Genomic DNA, 19,821 nt, shown 5'->3' with positions numbered 1-19,821 from the left:
ATAACTGGTAGTGGAATCTAAATTACGAGTAACAGGACCACGTGAAAAGAGCTGTCTTGTACGAGGCGGCCTAAAATGATAAACATGAGTCCCTTGGATGGAATATGTAGAAGTAGTTTATGGGGAAATGAGTGCTTGACCTGGTAGAATGAATGTCAGTTTTGCAGAGAGCTCCGAGTTATAATCAGGATGCTGGTACTGCCACACAGATCAACTGATTAAACAGGTGGAATCAGGTGTGGCTTCCGCTTGATTGGAATGAAAACCTGCACCCACACCGGCCCTTTCCGGATAGAACCGGACACCCCTGCCTTAACCACCAAGTTACCTCTGCGAACCGCCTACAGTAACTCCCGTTATTGCCAAACTACATATGAACTCGCCAGTGACGAACATCCTGCTCTCGTCGTGCTTGTGACGGTGGTTTGGGTTCGGGTCGATCTTCCGATGCATCACTGTCAGACTCGGGCTCAAATCGAAGTTATTCATACCGAGCTGAAATTCGGATGGGGTCCTGGGCGTTTCCTTTCCGACGCACGCTGTAAGCGATAAACCAATCACAACAGACTGGGACATCGGACCAATCAGAGCAGAGTAGACTCTCTGAAAGGAGGAGTTTAGAGTGAACGGAGCGATCCTTGAGCGAATCGTTCGTGACCCTGAGAAAAAGAGGCGATGCTGCGATGAGCACATTAAAGTGATTCTTGACCTTGGATGCATGTAAACCTATCGTATGAGACTTTAAAAACAAAATTAGACACGTTTATATAGGACAATAGGGGCTCTTTAATCACAGTCACATTCAATTGTGCACCTCTAATTGGATCTGTGCTGGTTCCTGCTCCCTCCTCCTCCTCCTCCTCCTCCTTCCTTTCCCATTCTCGTTCAGAGCCATGTTCACCTGTTTGTCTACTTACTTACTTACTGTAGAGTAAGTATTAAACAAATCATTTTTAATTGCTGGGCTGGCTATCAAATATTATATGCTATAACGCGAAAAAGAACTGATGAATAGTCTAGAAGAAAATGATAAAAAAACATTTTTTACATGTGTACTTTGCCCCGTTTACACTCCAAGCTGATGATCATTTTTAAAAAAAAAAAAAAACACAGATTTAGCATAAACTGCTCTAAACGTTGGTGCACGGAGTCGGTCTTATGTTCTACAAATAAATAATAAATCCCTAAAGCCGATTAAGAAAGTGCGCGCCAGTTTCCTGACCCACAATACGACATCCCTAATTTGATTATTCTGATTAACCACAAAAGTGGAACAGCCATTAAGTTATGTAATTCTACCACACAGCCACACAGGGCCTTTGTGAAGAAAGACTGACACCCTGGTGCACTGATTAGAACATTTTAAAAAAAAAAAAAAAAAGAGAGAGAGAGATCATTTCTGTAAAGAGAATCAGTGCCTTTGTGTAAGTAAGTATTCACCCCCCCTTGACCTTTTCACCATTTTTTTTAGTGCCACACAGTGGAAGTAAATTTCATTATAAGTCATGAAGCTACACAAAATCTATATCGTTTGCAAAATTAATTAGAAATAAAAAAAAATAATAAAGTTTTTTTTTTTTTTTACGTTGCTGTGAAACCCCTAAATTAGTCCTGGTGCAGTCAGTCGCCATGAGACGTTATATAACGGTTTGAATGGAGTCACTCTGTGTGCACGTAATGTCACATGATCTCAATGTTTACATTTACAACATTTAGCACGTGCCCTTATCGAATACACCTGTTCCTGGAAGACCTCGGCGTTTGATAGAGAACAAACGCCATCATGAACACCAAGGAGCGATCAAAACAAGTCCAGGGACAAAGTTCTAGAAGAGCAGCGTTCAGGGATTGGTTACAATAAACCTCTCTTTCTAACCTTCGACATTAAATCCATTATTTATGAATTATCCGAAATGTAGTGACCGGGTAAATAGAGGATTAGGCAAAGAAGCAACCGAGAGATGAATGTAAACGCTGAAGTAGCAGGAGAGACCCACAGCTCAGATGGGTGAAGATGCTCACAGGACAACTCTACATGGAAAAAGGCTGTCTGGTTTGATGGGACCAGAATTGAAGTGTTTGGCCTTGCACAATGTTTGGCGGAGACTCATCACTGCTGATCAACCAAGCAGTGAAGCATGGTGGTGGTAGCAGCATCATGCCGAGAGAGTCACCTTTGGCCTCTTGGTTCCTCCTTTGACTTATCCCCCCCTCTTGACCTCGTGGCTGCGTCAGTGTACATGTGACTCCTAATGATCGATTTCCCACCACTGCGAAGCAGGCGCAGGAACAAACATCGACACTTAGCAAAGCTGAACATGAAGTAACAACAGTGCAGAACACACAGAGGAATGGGGCAACCTGCACGTAAAAAAAACACTGAAGTTTTATTTTTTATTTAAATCGGGAAATCAAACAAAAAGGTGCATGTTAAGTTACAAATAGATACTTAATCAGCAATAAAGAACAGGCACATTTGCATGTAAAAAAAAAAAAAAGCGCAAAAAAAAAAAAGAGACAGTGTCTCCTTATGTTGTGATATAACATAGGTTTTGATTAAGTTTGGTTTTTGTGGTACCGTTTTAAAACTGCGTCATGTGTTCGTTTGTTTGTTTTTTAACAGCTACGGAAAACAGACCCGAGTCACCGTATCAAAAGACGCGAGAAACCATCCGAACGGTACAAACACTCGGAGCTGGGATCAAACCGTTTCGCGCAAGCATAATCAGGTCACGTCTGTTATCGGATAATCGTCATACCGTGACTATAAAGAATCAATACAATTTGAATCGAAGTACAATTTGAATCGAAGTACAATTTGAATCGAAGTACAATTTGAATCGAATAACATTGGAAATGTTCGGTCTGTTAAGTGTTTTGCTAAAATAACGAGACCCAGGGATATTATTTAGAGCGTCTAGGGATGTTTAAGGGTTCAGAGAGAAGCAAATATACAAGTCACTCCTGTCCCCGTTGAAATGTGAAAGCGTATAAATCATATGACACGATCGCTGAAGTTGATCAGTATACGGACTCGGCTTCGTCCTGGTTTCGAGAACTGCAAGGTTCCACAGCCAGAACTCCAGTTGGAAAGTCTCACCGGTTCATAAATAATGGCAGATAAACCTATATAGTCTATAAATATAGTCATTTGTTTTAAACCATTTATTTATCTATCCATCTTGACGTGTAAACATTTTCTGTTTATTTTTTTTTAAATTTTTTTTTTATTTACAGCAAGCAGGCACAATGTGCAATATTTTGGTTTGTAGGTTTTCAGCAGTGAAAAACGACACGGCGTTTTAACATTCCACTCGAGCGCCATGCCAAAAGGAAAGAGGAATCCAGTGTCTTGATTAAAAAGGGAAGCAGGGTGTGATTGCAGCACCTGCCCAGCAGGTGTAACTCTAAGATAGATAAGACCTCTGCTTTGCCCTGGTGGTGAAAGAACAGCGAACGGAGCGTCGTGCTCACGCGTCTCTGGCAAAACAAACCCAGAGAGGAAACTATAAACAAAACTACATTGTCCGGTCTGGTTTCATTATCCAGTTGCGTAGGCACAGACAGATGAATACTGACATGGGAAAACGCTCTTTTCTTTTGAAGCTTGCTTCATCAGTGTTTTTGGTGTCGTACAGCAACCCATTCGAAGAGGTGAACGGAAATGATGTTGACGCAGCATGATGCATTTTTGGCTGGACAGACAATAACGTGTCGTCCTGATTAAATTCAAAGCATAAAAACTGACCGTACAAAGGAATAAATAACCTATCAATCATTCAGAGAATTTAATCAGTCATTACATGACCAAGGAAAAGTACACGCCACTTTCCTGACCTACAATACTTATTCTCTGACCTAAATTCAGCTAAACTGATAAGCACAACTGCAGTGAACTTGTTTCATTCTGCCCTGTCTGTGATAAAGCTCTTCGGGGGGGGGGGGGGGGGGGGATTCTTGGGGCAAATCAAACATGAGTGACACAGTGAACCTTGAAAGAAAAAAAAAAAAACCCCAAAAATCACAACTACACAACTAAACCAGCCAACATGTGTGAGAATCAGCACTCCCGGAACAACAGATAAGCCAAACGTTTCACAATACATTAATCACGTGGAGCTGATTACTGCAGGTCCTTTTTTTCCTTTCTTTTTTTAACGCAGTAACGCTTTAGTTTAACCTTCATGATTCAAGCTTTGGGAGGAAAAAAAAAAAAAAAAAGAAGCAGCACAAGCAGTTTTCAACAACACGTACTGTCCTATATCACACAGCCAAAACAAAAATATAAATAATAGAAGATGCTCGACTATAGTGATCGGGGTCCCCCCCCCCCTCCTGCACTGAGTTCAAACCAGCTGAACTTCCCATGATCCTATTGTCTTTAGCATAAACTACACCGGCACATAGATTAACGTAATAGAGCAACGTTTGGTCGATGTGTAAAAACCTGTAACACTATTGGAGATATTCATAAACTTGAAGAAATTTGAAACGTTCATTAGCTTTTGATTCACTTCGGAGACACGATGCACAAACGGGCCTAGCTCACGTCTCACACATGATCATTAATAATAATAATAATAATAATAATCTTAGCTGCCATATACAGACTAGCAACCCTGAGGTTGGTAAGAAGGCCTTGCGTGAAGTTTTACTGACAATTTAAAGTGGGGTCCTTAAGCCACGCCCATATTTTAATCATGTCCTGCGGACTTCTCGGGTGAACCAGCATCAGGCTCTTATAGGCACACGGGTTGTTACGATATTTCTCCTCAATGCCGAAAGTGCGAAACCCCTTGTGCTTCTCCGGGGCGAGTCCCAGCTTCCTCAGGCACATGCCCGTGTAGACGTCATCAATGGGGTACAGCGGCACCCTGTTCATAATCCCATGGAGTCTCTTGGCCACTTTTCCGGAGTAAAGGTACCCTCCACCACCTGCGTACGGTGGATAGCTCCCTACAAAAAAGTTCTCAGGGATGTAGTACTTAACCTTCTTGTCCCGGTGAGGTCCAGCATTCATTATTACATCCCCGACAAACAGGTCCTGCGCCTTGGTAGGGGACAGACCCTTGAGGAAGTCTATAATCAGGACAGTGTTGACGAAGACATCGTCGTCACCTTTGAATATGAAGCTAACATCCGGACAGCGAGTGTTGAACCACTCAAGGAAAAGGACCTCTTTAACAGTCAGGTTAAAAAAGGAGTCCCTGTAGTCCCACTGAAGGATGTCTCCATGCATGGAGCTTTCATACTCCAACATCGGCGATAAGTATGGGAAGTGGTCCACGGCAGTGGCGTTGCCAAGGAGGAATACGGTCACGATGGACTTGTTTGCGACGAGACTGGCTCGACCCCAGGACTCTCGTATCGCCTGACGCCGGTCGAAATGTGATTCCAACGATTTGATGGCCAGCAGCAGGAACGGCTGATCTTTGCATATCTGAGGCTGGTCCACGACCATGCGATAGGACCTGCATCGCATGTACAACAAAAAGTCTTTAAAACGATCTGGAAGCAAGCTGAAATTCCTCACTTGCGTCCTGACCCGAAAGTCCGGCTCGCAGGAGTCCTGAGCAACCGTGTCGTTTAGCCAGTCTGGCAGAAGGCCACCGACTGTGGCGTTTGGTCCGTTCAGGACCGGGTTGTTCAAATGGTCCAGTTTCTGCTGCTGGCGGTTCCAGAAGGCCTCCTTGGGGGACAGTTTGCCCCAGAATGGTTTGGTGGGGATTCGAATTTTGTGCCGGCCATTTTTATCTTGGCCGCCGCTTCTCGAAACTTCCACGATGATGAAGAAGAACGCAGTCATTATAGTCGTCACGACGACCTTCAGCTTTCTTCGAGGTCCCTGCATGGTACCAGCATTCACCACCTGGACAACAGAGATGCAGAGAGATGCACGTTAGATGACAGTCGACACAACGTAAAGCTTCATCACTGAACAGAAACAGGAATATATCTGGAAAACTAGACATTTGTGCAAGAAGAACGTGCCAGGCTCTGGGTCAGGTGGGCGTGTGGGTCTGGGATCAGACGGTCGGGGGTTCAAGCCCCAGCACTGCCAAGCTGCCACTGTTGGACCCTTGAGCAAGACCCTTAACGCTCTCTGCTCCAGGGGGCGCTGTATCATGGCTGACCCTGCACTCTGACCCCAACTTCCTAACATGCTGAGGTATGCGAAGAAAAGAATTTCACTGTGCTGTAATGTATACGTGACCGATAAAGACTCGTTATCAGTAAAAATATTATTGACATACAATTACATATCCGAGTATTTCCAGTGACATGACCTGCACTTTAGAGCTTGGTCTAGAGTTGTTCCACATGTACCTTGAGCAACTGCCTGAAAGTCAGTCTCTCTCTCTCTCTCTCTCTCTCTCTCTCTCTCTCGACCTAAGACAACCATGTCTTAGCAACCAGGCAGATAGGCTGTACCGTAGTTGCACTCATCACCCTGACCTCCCTATTGTGTGCAGTCTTCCGTTTCCCCAAACACAGCTAAACCGCACCCTATTTCCCTTCAACTCATTTTTAATTTTTTTTTATTTATTTTTGCTCACTTACCCGGTCTCTGCCTCTCTGTCTTGTGACTCTCTTTGCTGTTCTACTTCATAGAAAAAGAAACAAACACATTTTATAACCATCATGTGCTCGGTATTTTCAATCCCTCGTGGCAGAAATGCTTTAGGGACCCACTACAAATCCCATTTCACCACAAAGAGACTAGAACAGCTGAACACAATTACAAAAACAGGAGACAAATAGACCTCATAAATTACTGAATATATTCGGAATACGGTCTGTCCTAGAGCCATGTGTATTTTTTTTGTTTTGTTAGGGATTTTTCTCTTAAAAATATTAAAGCCTCAGTTTGTAATCCATGTTAACATCAATAGTGTTAAATATAAATAAAGATTTTTTCTTTTCTTTTTTTTTTTTTTTACCCCCCCCCAGAGGCTGAATTTCCCTCCCTACTTGAATCACGAACAATGAAATGGATTGTAAACGCATAATAAATATCCCCCACCCAACCGCTTGCAAAACGGGGCCAGCAATTGTTTCGGTTAGCGTCCGTTGAGAAAAGCGTAGTTCAAAGCAAAAAGAGGCCGAGACAGCCTAAAACAAGTCTAACATCTTCCCGCATAAGCAGGGTGTCGGTTATAAGCAGGACTTACGAGGAAAAATCTATATTTTCCATCAAAAATACCGTATGAATATTTTTTTTTATTAAACACAGTCCTAGGCCAGCCTGAGCACGATAAAAATAAACTCCACTTGCTCGTGTGTTAAAATCTTTGAAGGCTTACGGCTCCTACTCAACGTACTGCGCTGAACTTCCAGTGTATTACGATCATCCATGCTTACAGAAGCTGTTCGATACTTTACATGACAGGAAAGGTGCAGGACAATAAAAAAAAAAAAACAACATTTGCATTATATTTTCTTTGTTGGTGCAAATCTTCATTTGAATACTTTCTGCATGATGTGCCGGTCTGAAAAGAACAGACGGAAGTCGCAAGTTTAGCTTGACCATGGCTTGAAAAGGCGACACTTTTCCTGAACTGAGCCGTCAATAGGCGTATACTCAGCAGTGGTACAACTGTTCTCTGAGGATCGATTTATTAGAAAGTGGTGGCTTTACGTTCGTAATCTCGCCGCTGCTGCTAGTTTTTACATATGGAAATTATTCTCGGAAACACAAGCACTTATTTGAAAGCTTCCCGGTATGTATTAAAAACGATGCTACACTCAATCAGAATCGGAGGTGGGACCTGAGAAGTCACGCCCCTCTGTTTACTGTCACTACTACGAGCAGCCATGTTGATACGATGCCGCGTGCTGAACTCGGGGTCGAGAAGACCTTTCTGGCTTTCCAAAACGGAGGACGGGTTCTCTTTGTTCTTTCCGGGTTACGAGCTTCAGTCCAATGCAACACACGTAATGGGAGTTTTTGAAACCACTCTGAGAAACCCAAGGAAAGACAGACGCTTTCGATGTCGCTTCCTTCGAGTGTGACTGACTTAGCGTGCCACGCTTAGTTTGTGTGAAGATGACATCATCAGCTACACAAGCAGTGAGGGCGGGGTGTGCGATCTTCAAAGAACACCAGCAAGTCAGAAATGCAATTAAGAGATTTTAACATTTAAAGCTGACGGATGTAAGATTTCACCCTCTGTGGTAGAAAAATGCTCCTGCAAAAAAACAAAACAAAGGGAAGGCAAGAAAATGAGCGCATGAGACTCTTATTGTCTTGACAATACTAGTGGTGAGTTTAATGGCATTAAGGTTACATTTAAACCTCTAGAGAGCCAGAGTGACGTCTTTCCTACGTCACACACGAGGCCTCATTTTACTGGTTGTGCTTTAAAAACGGTAAAGTAAACCGGCTCAAATTTGCATGAACTTTCTGTGCGGCGTGAAGGCGTCGATCTACGAGGCGTGCTCCGTCTGACACGATGTTGCCTCTAGGCAAAGGAGCTATCTATTGGCAAACCACCAGCAGAAGTGTTCGTTTATTCCGGTTAATCATCTATCGTCAGTCTAAAAGAGAAACTAATTTGTGCTGCATTACAAACCAGTGAGTCAACCCTGCCACCCGATTTCACCATAAAAACTCATCTGATTATGTCTTAGCACGTCACGTGGGCCGGAAATCGAACCGCCGGCATTTCAACACAAGTCTGACTTACAGAAATCGCTCAAGAATAAAATCAAGCAACGTCAAATAATCTGTTATTTGACAGATGTTGCATTGAACTGTGTTCTCATTCGTTATGAAGTGTTACCTGTTGACAGGGGAGAGGCAGGCAGTGCTACGGGTGTATGTGGCCACTTCAAGGTGTCCACGTCGGTCTTTACCCCATCCTCATACGTAGGCGGATGAGAACTGGAACGAGGCAGCGATCTGTTGGGTGGGGAGAGAGAGAGAGAGAGAGAGAAAAAAAAAAACCTAAATCCTACATGTATTAACACACATCATCTCGTTTAGGGAATTAGAGGCAGCCAGAATAATCAGGGCGGCTTACTAATTATATAAGCCGGCCAGTTCGGTTTCACACGTGGCACTTACTAGGCTAAAGTGTGTATTCGTTCCTTAATCATGCTAACTAATCGAAGAGGTGCAGGAGTAATGATTCTTTAGTAATGATAAAGAGGTGTGGCCTCTTCTTTGTGGAGCAGGGTTAACGTTTCCCTCTTTGTTTGCATGGGGTCATGGGAACAGCTGGTGGAACATACTCAGTCAATCATACTCAAACATAATCACCATCTTTTCGCGCATCTTTCAGCACAGCCACTGTTCTTTACGTTGGATCGAGTCGCCTCGGCAGCCGAAAAAACCTGCCCCCTTCCGAAACCTCCATGCTTTAATGATTACTATTGCAAAATACACTGCATAATGCACGCAGATGTCTGGGGTACATTTTCGCCGGTTCTTTTCCGTCTTTATAAAGTATACCGCTAATGGAGTGGATACTTTACCACTCAGCAATCCAATTATCTGTACGACTGACAACGCGCCAAGAGACAGAAAAGGGATTGTTCCAGACAGACACGCCTTACGGCGATGAGGAGGAAAAACACCAGGCTATGTGGTCTCACACCTGAATACGAGCTCATCCTTCATACACACACCGAGACACACATTACAAGCTGTTAGCATGTACATCACCTTGGCACTTTAAGTTTATACAGCTTAAAAACGCAGTCTTTGTACTCAATCTACATCAACCTCTGATACCTGGAAAAGATGTGTGTGTGTGTGTGTGTGTGTGTGTGTGTGTGTGTAAGTAAACACAGGAAGCACTGAGCAGGGTTGTGTATACCGGATAATAAGAAGGATGGACGTGGAGAAAGTAAAGCACCATTCATCCTGGTGCTTGGAAACCTCCAAACACTTAATGTGGAAAGCTAGCATCAATTTTCCAAAACCAGCTCGGCAGGAGCCGTTTGGGCAAGAACCAAAATTTACACAAACGTTCCACTTGCCTCAAAGCGCCGGAGTTACATAACCTCGTACAAACTTGCCTACATGGATTTTTCTTCCGACGTACTTATAACGTACTATAAAACGGACACACGTGTGCAACCTTTTACTAGCACAATGCTAACTGGTAATCAGAAACATCCACCGAGACTATGTTAGCCTAGCCTTGTACAATAGAAGACACTTTCTTTTCGCAGCATTTTGTGGAAGATTGTGGTTTATGAATTTCCATGTAGGTTTTCTAGCACGTTCATCCTTTCATCTGTTCCCGTGTGCGTTTATATTTAATAATGATCCTAATACTTTCATTTACATTTGGACACCAAAAGATGTCTTCGCTGATGCTACATTATGAAACACGTATACATGAATTCCAGCCAACCAGAAGCTTCTTCTCACCCTCAGGGCCTTACAGTTGCTACCGAACACACAACAAATCCTGTTTCTTACTGCGAACGGAGCACGAGCCTCAAGTCCCGGACTGTGAGTCACCGAGCAAACTGTAAAAACACTCTGTTCACAGCAATGACTGAAGCTCCAGCTAAATATTTAGGCTTCGGAAAACTTTCATTCAGCGCCAAACGTCAAACAAACATTCTTCAAAACACGCTTGTGTGTACTGGAATGGCATGTTCGACCGTGCCAAACCACGTATCACGAGTACTTACAGTACGAGTGTGTGAAAGAGAGAGAAAAAGAGCGAGAAGTGTGAAGGAAGTGAGATATGCAGTGCACAACAATGATTGCGAGAGCAGATAGCATGCTCAGTTCCGCCATTTATTCTCACTCTCTATTAAGTGCGATAGAAAATGAGTAGTGCGTTATGTAAATTCTGACCAGTGACCCCATTTTAAGACCAACGCTTTAATCTGGTCCACGTATTACAAGTTGCATAATATTTTCATGAGCGTAAAGCCCTGGAGCATTGATTTCTGTGCGTTCCTGCACTGGTTTAGTTAATATCTGTACACACAACGCGTTACCACTGATGAGATTTTCACTGTGGCTTTTACTTTTAAGTTTGGACCCCCTTGTAATTATTATTACAACACATAAATGAAGTTGATATGTACAGAACTTTATCTCCTGTGAGCCAATTTGCATCTCAATTGACCACAAGGTAGAGGACCTACGCACCAATGACTCACACAAATGAATTGCATGCATCCTGCCGCAGTGAGTACATACAGTATTTACCCAGTCTGTACAGCAGAGCGCTCCTGATGGTACTGAGACCTCCGACACACACCCTGATAAGGCCTGGCAGCGAGAGAACATACCCTCACTGCTTAGAAACACGCCGCAACATCAAGACCTTATCTACCGAGCAAGACAGACTGCGAACTTGAGAGAATATTCTTAGGCGTGATCGTTTTTCAACGATTAGCGAGAGAACAAGCTGTATACCGAGGTTGGATTTTTGCTCTCAGTTGTAAACTGACTGGGTATGCGGTTCTGCGTCAACTCAACACCGCATCCTGCAGTCGTACAGGAGGATCAGGGCCTTCACCACCATCGCCACTTTCACAAACAACATAAATCCTTATCACGTTTAGGAGCCCTGTTTTCACAGTTAATTCAGGCGTGATGGACGGCTGATTTTCTTCATGGTGTACTTAACGTGCACACACACACACACACTCACAAGCATACAAATACGGCCCTGTTCTAACGAAGCTGGAATTCAAACGCAGCCTAAATGCGGACAGAAAGTAAAAGCTAGAGATTTCTGACACACAAAATGCATATTAGAAAAAAAGGAGATCATTTGGGTTTGGTGCCACAATGATGTAGACTGCAGTCTGGCACAAAATCTTACCATGTTATGTTTCATGTTAAAAGAGTAACCGTTACCACTTAAAGCGTTTTATTTCTCTTATACCGCAGCATTTCGTCAATTATCACACGTTTTTTTTTTTTTACTTATTAATGACAAAGACGCCATGCCTTCTATGCATTTATACTTCCATTCAACGTCGTGGAACGTCCAAAGCGTAAGTTCCTGTAATCGCTTACGTTATAACAGCTATAAAACACACCTTCCATCCCCAGGCAAGACAAGACCAATAAATAAATAACGATTACGCAGCTCGTCATGTTATTGAGAAAACCAGAAGCACAAGATTGTCTGTCTTGTAAACTATCCCGTGGTGGAAAAAATGACCGACGGTTACGAAACGCAGACACTCCCGTCTCTTGACGGAAAACGTCACATTCCTCTTTGTTAAATCGAAGCATGTTTGACGTCATCTGTTTATTAGTAGTTTTCAATTAAGCATGGCATCCAACACGCACATCCCTGTGTACGCTGTTACCTTAGAAACGATAACGCATTAATATGAGCACGTTAACTCAAGACGGCAGTGATAAGTAAACGCATAGCATGAAGACTTTATTAAGCCTAAGCGCACAAGACCTTAGAGACAGAAAAAGAAAAAAAGTGTCATATGAGCCAAGAGTCAAAATTGGGGTTTTCTGCCTAGAAAAGACTTTGACAATTTAATAAACCATAATGACAAAATGAACCATGGAAAGTTGGTGTTTATTTTTTTTTTAATCTTTTTGGAAAGATCACGACGAGGAAGAAGCCAGTTTAACAAACGCAGCGGAAACAAAAGTCAAGGATTGTTTAATGGTGTCCAAAACCTCATTAGTTACGTTGTTAGACCACGGTATTAAATAGTCACATGCTAATCAATTCTGATTTTACAACTGTCTGAGTGTCCGTGACGCTCAGAATGAAATCTTTAACTGTGATCTCACTCGGTTCTCACTTCTGGCGCTAAATATATTCATGTGGTTCGACATTACTTGCAGCTGAGAAGCTTGGAGGTCACCATGTGTGTACACACACACACACACACACACACACACACACACACACACACACACACACAAATATTGGCACCCTTGGTAAATATGAGCAAAGAAGGCTGTGAAAATTTCTCTTTATTGTTTGAGCTTTTGATCTTTTGTTAAAATATTCTGCTCTCATGGATATCAAACAATTGCAAACACAACACAGGTTTATCCAAAACAAATAAATCATTGTTAAATATAGGTGTGCAACAATTACTGGAATACCTATGAATTCAAATGAGAAAAATGTATTCGAAGTATATTCCCATTGATATTTTACAAATTTTATTTATTTATTTATTTATTTATTTTTTAAGTAGACCTGGGTGACTAGGAACAAGAAACTATTTAACCATGACTTCCTGTTTCACAGGGGTATAAATATGAGGTAACACATGGGCCAAAATCCATTCATAACACCTGACTGTCTCTGCCAGAAAGCTTCAAATGGGCCGTGGTTGGATCTTCCAGCAGGACAATGATCCAAAACATCAAAATCAACACAAAAATGGATTACTGACCACAAAATCAAGATCCTGCCATGACCATCCCAGTCCCTTGACCTGAACCCCATAGAAAACCTGTGGGGTGAACTGAAGAGGAGAGTCCACCAGCGTGGACCTCGAAATGTGAAGGATCTGGAGAGATTCTGTATGGAGGAACGGTCTCAAATCCCTCACCATGTATTCTCCAACCTCATCAGGCGTTATAGGAGAAGACTCAGAGCTGTTATCTTAGCAAAGGGAGCTAGCACAAAGTATTGACTAAAAGAGTGCCAATAACTGTTGCACACATTTAACAAAGTTGTTTTTTTTTTTGTTTTTTTTTAAATAAACCTGCATTTTGTTTGCAAACATTTGATATCCATGAGAGCAGAATATTTTTGTGATTTTTTTTTTAACAAAAGATCAAAAGGTTGAACAACAAAGACATTTCTCACAGCCTTCTTTGCTCATATTTACCAAGGGTGCCAATATTACTGGAGAGCACTGTGTGTGCGTGTGTGTGTGTGTATATTTTATATACACACACATATTCACATTTATGTATATCACCATGTGTGGGGTTCTCCCAGACCGCCACACAGATTTTCAAGTATTACATAAGTACAGTGTAATGCCGATATGCTATTTATATCCAGCTGCAACAAGTGGTCTGGTTCCTCTATCCCCTGCTGAAGTTTCATTTAAAGGAGACAGACATGGATAAACACTGGATCTAGTGGGAGATCTGCTGGAGAAGCATTAATGAGGTTTTTAATCATTAATCATTAAACAGGACGAAGGCTGCTCCCATCAGTCATCTTGTTTTGGCACAGTGCACTATGACTGGATTAGACACAGCTCACACAGCAATAACACTGATGTGTTATGACCGAAAAAGGTGAAGAGAAACACAGTGAGTAATCCTAAACTGTTCAAGCAAATATCACCGTGTTTGCTAGGACTGACAGGCATGACGAAGATGTCGAACAAGCCACTCACCCACACCAACGCAGCAGACAGTACGTGGGCTGACCAACACACAGTCACCTCTTTCCACAGCCAGTGTCAGCATCGCGTAGATCCTCCACTTCTCTGATCACTGAACAGTCTGAATAACCTTTAATGCTGAAGTGGAAAGTCTGAAGATCGCAACAATGCTGCGGGAGTATCTTACAGTTACACACCGCAAAAAACTGGCCGTCCTTAAATGGCGCAATTATATAGCGCTGTTATCCGAAGCGCTTTACACTGCGTCTCATTCACCCATTCACACACACACACACACACCAGTGGTAGCAGAGCTGCCATGCAAGACGCTAACTTGCCATCGGGAGCAACTTGGGGTTCAGTGTCTTGCCCAAGGACACTTCGGCATGTGGAGTCACGTGGGCCGGGAATCGAACCGCCAACCCTATGGTTAGTGGACACCACGCTCTACCACCTGACCCACAGCCGCCCCTGTCCTTCTATTCGACAGTCACACGGCTTCGTCTGTTTCAACAACTATCTCAGTCTTGTACACGGCACAGCTTTCCAAGCCGTGGATGTACACTCACACGATGGAACTGTGCAAATATTAACCAAGAGCAGCACCCGAGTGGAAAGGAACATTCGTATGAAAAGGTTTTACCGTGCCAGACTGCCATGGATAAGTTTCTGAATAATCTACAAACAACAACAATAATAATAATAATAATAATAATAATAATAAAAAGTACTCTTTTTTTTTTCTTCCTTAAATGGGTAACATGCAAAACTTTGCAAAATCGAACAAATCAGATGCATTTACCGTTCAAAAAGTAACAAACCCTCCAAGTTACAGCTGATCTCCAAATCACTAGATCATATGTGATCAAAAATGGTGAAAAAAAAATATTATTTTTCTGGCAGAATTACACTTGTGTTTATTACTCACGAATAATATTTTTTTCAACCAAACGATACAGAAAGTGGTTCACGTGCTGTCTAATCATGTATAAGCCATTACCAGTATTGGTATCGTCCTGCAGTGCGCTCCAGTCGTGCCGTTTCGGTGTGAGTAGCCCTGTGACGGTGACAGATATTTACCACCGCGGTGGTACGGTTGTCACAGACACAGTCGCAGCCCTAGGTGTGACAATATAAACCTCCCTGCTTGTGCGTGTTATCCCCTGCTTAAACAGACATGGCACTTGTATTTGCAAGTTAAATTTCATCCGTCTACTGAAGGCCCTTATTTTGTTGACATTTAAATGCATGTATCCTTGACATCATCAGCTGGACAATGCACAAAGCCTGAACAAGTGTTCATGGCAATACTGTGTTTGTTCAGACCATCAGACAATTATCTATGTACACTTAACACTGATTAAAAACAAACAAAACAACAACAACCTTATCGATGCTTTCATGGCAGTTTATCATGGGCACACGGCTCCATCGGTGTCAACAGCCGTCTCACGCTTAAAAGCTTCCCAAGCCTTGGGTATGAAGTCACGGGTCTGAATACTAACTGAGGACATCGAGCAGGACGCCTAGGAACGCGCATAACCACTGTAAAATGAGTCATTAAGAAAAACTGCTTCAATAACTGCTGGTGGAAAAGGTTGCAGGAGGACATCCGTGGTTGATGTATAGCTTCCCGTTCATTTATGATGGTTCCGTACTAATGACAGGAAAGTTGAGTATTTTAATCGCCGGAGAGCAAGAATCTTAAGCACTAACTGCTCAGTTGTGCTCAAAATATCTGCCGCATGCCTGAAATAGAAACCCAACTGAAACCAGATTCTTACTACATTTAACCAATATTAGTTAGAAAATAGGACAAATGATGTCACGATGTTGTGGTGTGTAACTGAGACTCAACAACTACACAGCAAGTATGTGAGCTTATTTTAATCTGACCACATTATTTTGTGGGTTGTTTTTTTTTTTTTTTTTTAAATCCTGTAAACCAGTGGGTTTCAGTTCCACTGACGGACAGATCCGTCTATTGTGTGAGAACAACGTTGTAACCGCTAGTAGAAATTCATCCCGGGCTATAATACAAAAGACATATCGGGTGATACGGGGTCACTGAACTTTGTGCGCATGTAACTGAATTCTGCAAATCATAAATTATTCTCGCTATCTGCTACACTTCACCCGAGTATGAGCGACTCGACTAGGCGTCAAATTCTACTAGTCATTAGCTTTCAGACATAGAGAGTAAGGGGTATGACGGTACACTCACGATTGGACTCACGATACTGGCTTCGTGATTTGACTCGATTCTCGGGAAATTGTGAATGACGAAATATTACGACTGAAAAACGCTCCTTTTTCATTTCTAAATCACGAATTTTTGTCTGAATAGAACTAAATAAAATCAAGAATTGCTATGTGTAGAGGTTTAATATTGTAAAACAAAAATGTACCACAGGTTCACTGTATCTTAAAACGTACATTTATAAATTCTCCCAAACATTTAATTGACTAAATTAAAGTATCTGACCTGGGAAACAGGATAGATTGAAACATAATGAGCTCCGTAGCATTTACCGGAGTGCCATTTTAACCAGAAACAAGCCCAAATTCCGTGACTTCTTCCTTGGGCATTGTGGATCGCAGCGGCGTGTGACTGGTGTTATTTGAAAGCTACCGAAGAGCTATTTTTAACTGTTATAACATGTTCATATAATCCTATAAGGTATAGTGTGTGAAAGTGTGATCCTTAGCGATCAAGCCCAGCGCGCACTCATTATGGTTTGTACAGAATGGGACCTCTGGTGTTTAAAAATTCCTACAAAATGAATTGCACATTCCCATGGTGCACTTCGTCAGTCATATGACATTTTCACGTCATGATGCATCATTACACGCCTAACAGTCAAAACTGAGAAGCTTTAGAGATAGTGACTCATGTCTAGATCAAGCATCTACTCAGCCTCATGAATCAGAGAAAGCAGAAGTATGCAAGGTTAAAATGTTGAACTTTACCTTAAATTTATAAGGACTTTCTGAGACAGTTTCAGTTTCACCTTACTGGAAGAAGGAATTGTAAAACGTTACTGTAACCTTCCATGAAAATGCAAAAGTTGAAAGAACCGTATACCAGCGTGAATTTTTCAATACTGTTCCAGATCTGGCAAGAACATATGGGTGTAATAATACATGGGGGTATTGGTTTACAGCGTGTCAATAATACAAGCAATTTTATGCTGAAATGTTACACTTTGAAATATACATCCACATGCGTGCATCCCAGGGATCTTGAGGTTTTGTCACCCGAAAAAGGCGGAAAACGAGCTCAATTAGATGGAAAGGGAGGAAACTATTAAAGAAAAACCCTTTCAGGCATTTGACCATGGCCTGTTTGGATCCAAAATCCAAACTCTACTCTTCCAAAAATCTGTAGGATACAATGATACCTAAATATAAATCCTACAAACACTCGACCACTCGTTCATGAGATATCGCGCTACGAGTATCTCGGATGGACAACCACCACCAAGTGGCCGAGGCATCAAGTAATCGGACGGCTTTTTCCTATTTTGTTTGTTGATCTCATGTCCTCATTTCAGTTTGTTGTGTTAAAATGTTCATTCTTTAGACCGGTGGTTCTCTAACTGGGGGCCGTGGCCTCCTGGGGGCCGCCAGATGGCGCTACGTGGTGCTGCATAGAAATTCCAGAACATTATTGTTTTTTTTTATTATTATTTATTTAACCTGTATACAAGTCGGGATTGCCGACCTCCGAACTATGATTAATGAGAAATATTAATCAATTAAATCAATTATACACAGCATACTAAGACACTAAGTTGATCTACTACTGTACTGTTAGCCGCACGCTGGTAAAACCCAAGACTATTTATAACGGATAAGTTCTTAGATAGAGGACGTAGTCTCTTAGCTGAGAAAGTTAATACAGAAGAGCCCAACGTGAAAAAAATGAAATCGTGAAAATCTGACGACTCTAGGGGACCACAAAAGGGGTGCACCCTACACAATTGGGGCCTCCATCACCATCTATCATATAGCTAGCTTCAGTTCCAAGTTCATCCGTCATGTGCACGAGATGTCGGTGACAGCTGTACATTCAAACGCTTGTTGTGAGGCTCGGGTACTCCATAGCCGTGCAATACCAAAAAGATATATATACACACACACACACACACACACACAAGATAAAGGGGGGAGTGGAAAGAGGAGGGGGGGTGTGGAAAGAGGAGGGGGCGGGGGGTATTTACAAAGCAATCCGTCATACATGACATATGAAAAATACATTTTTTTTTAAAAAAAAAAAAAAAAAAGGGGGGGGGGGAATCACTTTGCAATGTAAGTCTAAGGGCAGTTGACTTATGTTAATACGTGATTATGTTAAAAGGCACATTTCTGTGGTGTACTTTATTTAGTATTTATATTTGTGGTTACATTGCTAGTAAACATGGGAGTGCCTTGGTTTCTGCGCAATTTCTCAGGAACACCACAGAATCTTATGGGCAGCATGAGTAACCTGACGTCATTAGGACGTTGTTGTTCCAGTTTTGGAAAGTTTGACTGGACTCAACAGCTGCACTTAGATTTCCAGGACAAGCAAGTTTGAAGTAAGCAGCATTCCTGTTCGTTTCTCAGTACAGGGAACTGTCGTGGTGACGTTCCTTTCCGAGTCGCAGCTTTTTTGTTCTTAGACAGTCGTTGGGAACTCGCATGAGGAATGATATCGGAGCTATGTACTAACCAACACAATCACGTGACAACACTGTAGCCAGGAGAGACTGGCATGCCACAGTGAAGTGCCACCAAAGGAGAGGAGCCCGATATAGATTAAGGGTCAAAACTCAAACCACAACTATCCACAGGTCTGCTCGTAGCAGCAATTCAAAGCCACAAGATCTACAACCAACATCTGAAGAGTTTTAGTTCTACCGAACAGACACAGACTTGAAGGTAATGACTAAAAACACGAGTGAAAGCGCGTGTCTGGGCACCGGACGGCATCATTCCTCACCATTTGGGTGGTAAATAGGGATGTGCGATATGACTAAAATCAGTCTCATGATTCATCATGATTCTCAAAGGCATTTCTACAAGAGGTCGACCAAATGATGGGTTTTTCCGAGTAATTGGCACCAATAACCGATTGATGGAACTATCAGAAATCGGCAAATATCCACACCGATAGTTTTTCCCGGTTGCGTCTGAGAAGGGTCGTTATACAGTACGAGAGCAATAAAAACCTCACTGACAAATTTCGTCGTGTTATTTGAAGTGTTTTTTGATTCATTTTGGATGTCTCAATTTTTATTTATGTTATTTGGATTGTTACTTTATGAATAGTTCATATATTAATATTTATTTCATTTTTAAAAATTACCGTACACTTTCATGGTGCGGTCACTACTTTTGTAATAAAATTCAGCAGGTGTTTTACCTTGAGCGTTATGTTTCCATTCAGCATCGATTTTAAAATCTATCGGTTCATTAATGGGTTATTAGAAGGTGCTGCCCAAGTTAGCTATCGGAAAACTCTCA

General features: G+C 42.1%; 1 protein-coding gene across 3 annotated transcripts in view; it reads right to left on the bottom strand.

Annotated features, from left to right (window-relative positions):
* Window positions 1-232: 232 nt before the first annotated feature.
* The window catches only part of b3gnt2b (UDP-GlcNAc:betaGal beta-1,3-N-acetylglucosaminyltransferase 2b), a 53,753-nt gene continuing 34,164 nt past the window's right edge, over window positions 233-19,821 (bottom strand). For 2 of the 3 annotated variants that reach the window (XM_053632680.1, XM_053632678.1), the window contains 2 exons: window positions 8,784-8,902; window positions 233-5,869 (listed from right to left, as the gene is read on the bottom strand). In XM_053632680.1, coding sequence (XP_053488655.1) covers window positions 4,652-5,851 — 1,200 coding nt within the window. In that variant the 5' untranslated portion in view covers window positions 5,852-5,869; window positions 8,784-8,902 and the 3' untranslated portion in view covers window positions 233-4,651. The other variant, XM_053632681.1, reaches the window with a different exon arrangement.

The sequence above is a fragment of the Ictalurus furcatus genome, chromosome 9, assembly GCF_023375685.1.
Source record: "Ictalurus furcatus strain D&B chromosome 9, Billie_1.0, whole genome shotgun sequence".
Taxonomy (NCBI): domain Eukaryota; kingdom Metazoa; phylum Chordata; class Actinopteri; order Siluriformes; family Ictaluridae; genus Ictalurus; species Ictalurus furcatus.
The sequence above is the reverse complement of the archived record's forward strand: the minus strand, read 5'-3'. Positions and strand labels throughout refer to the sequence as shown.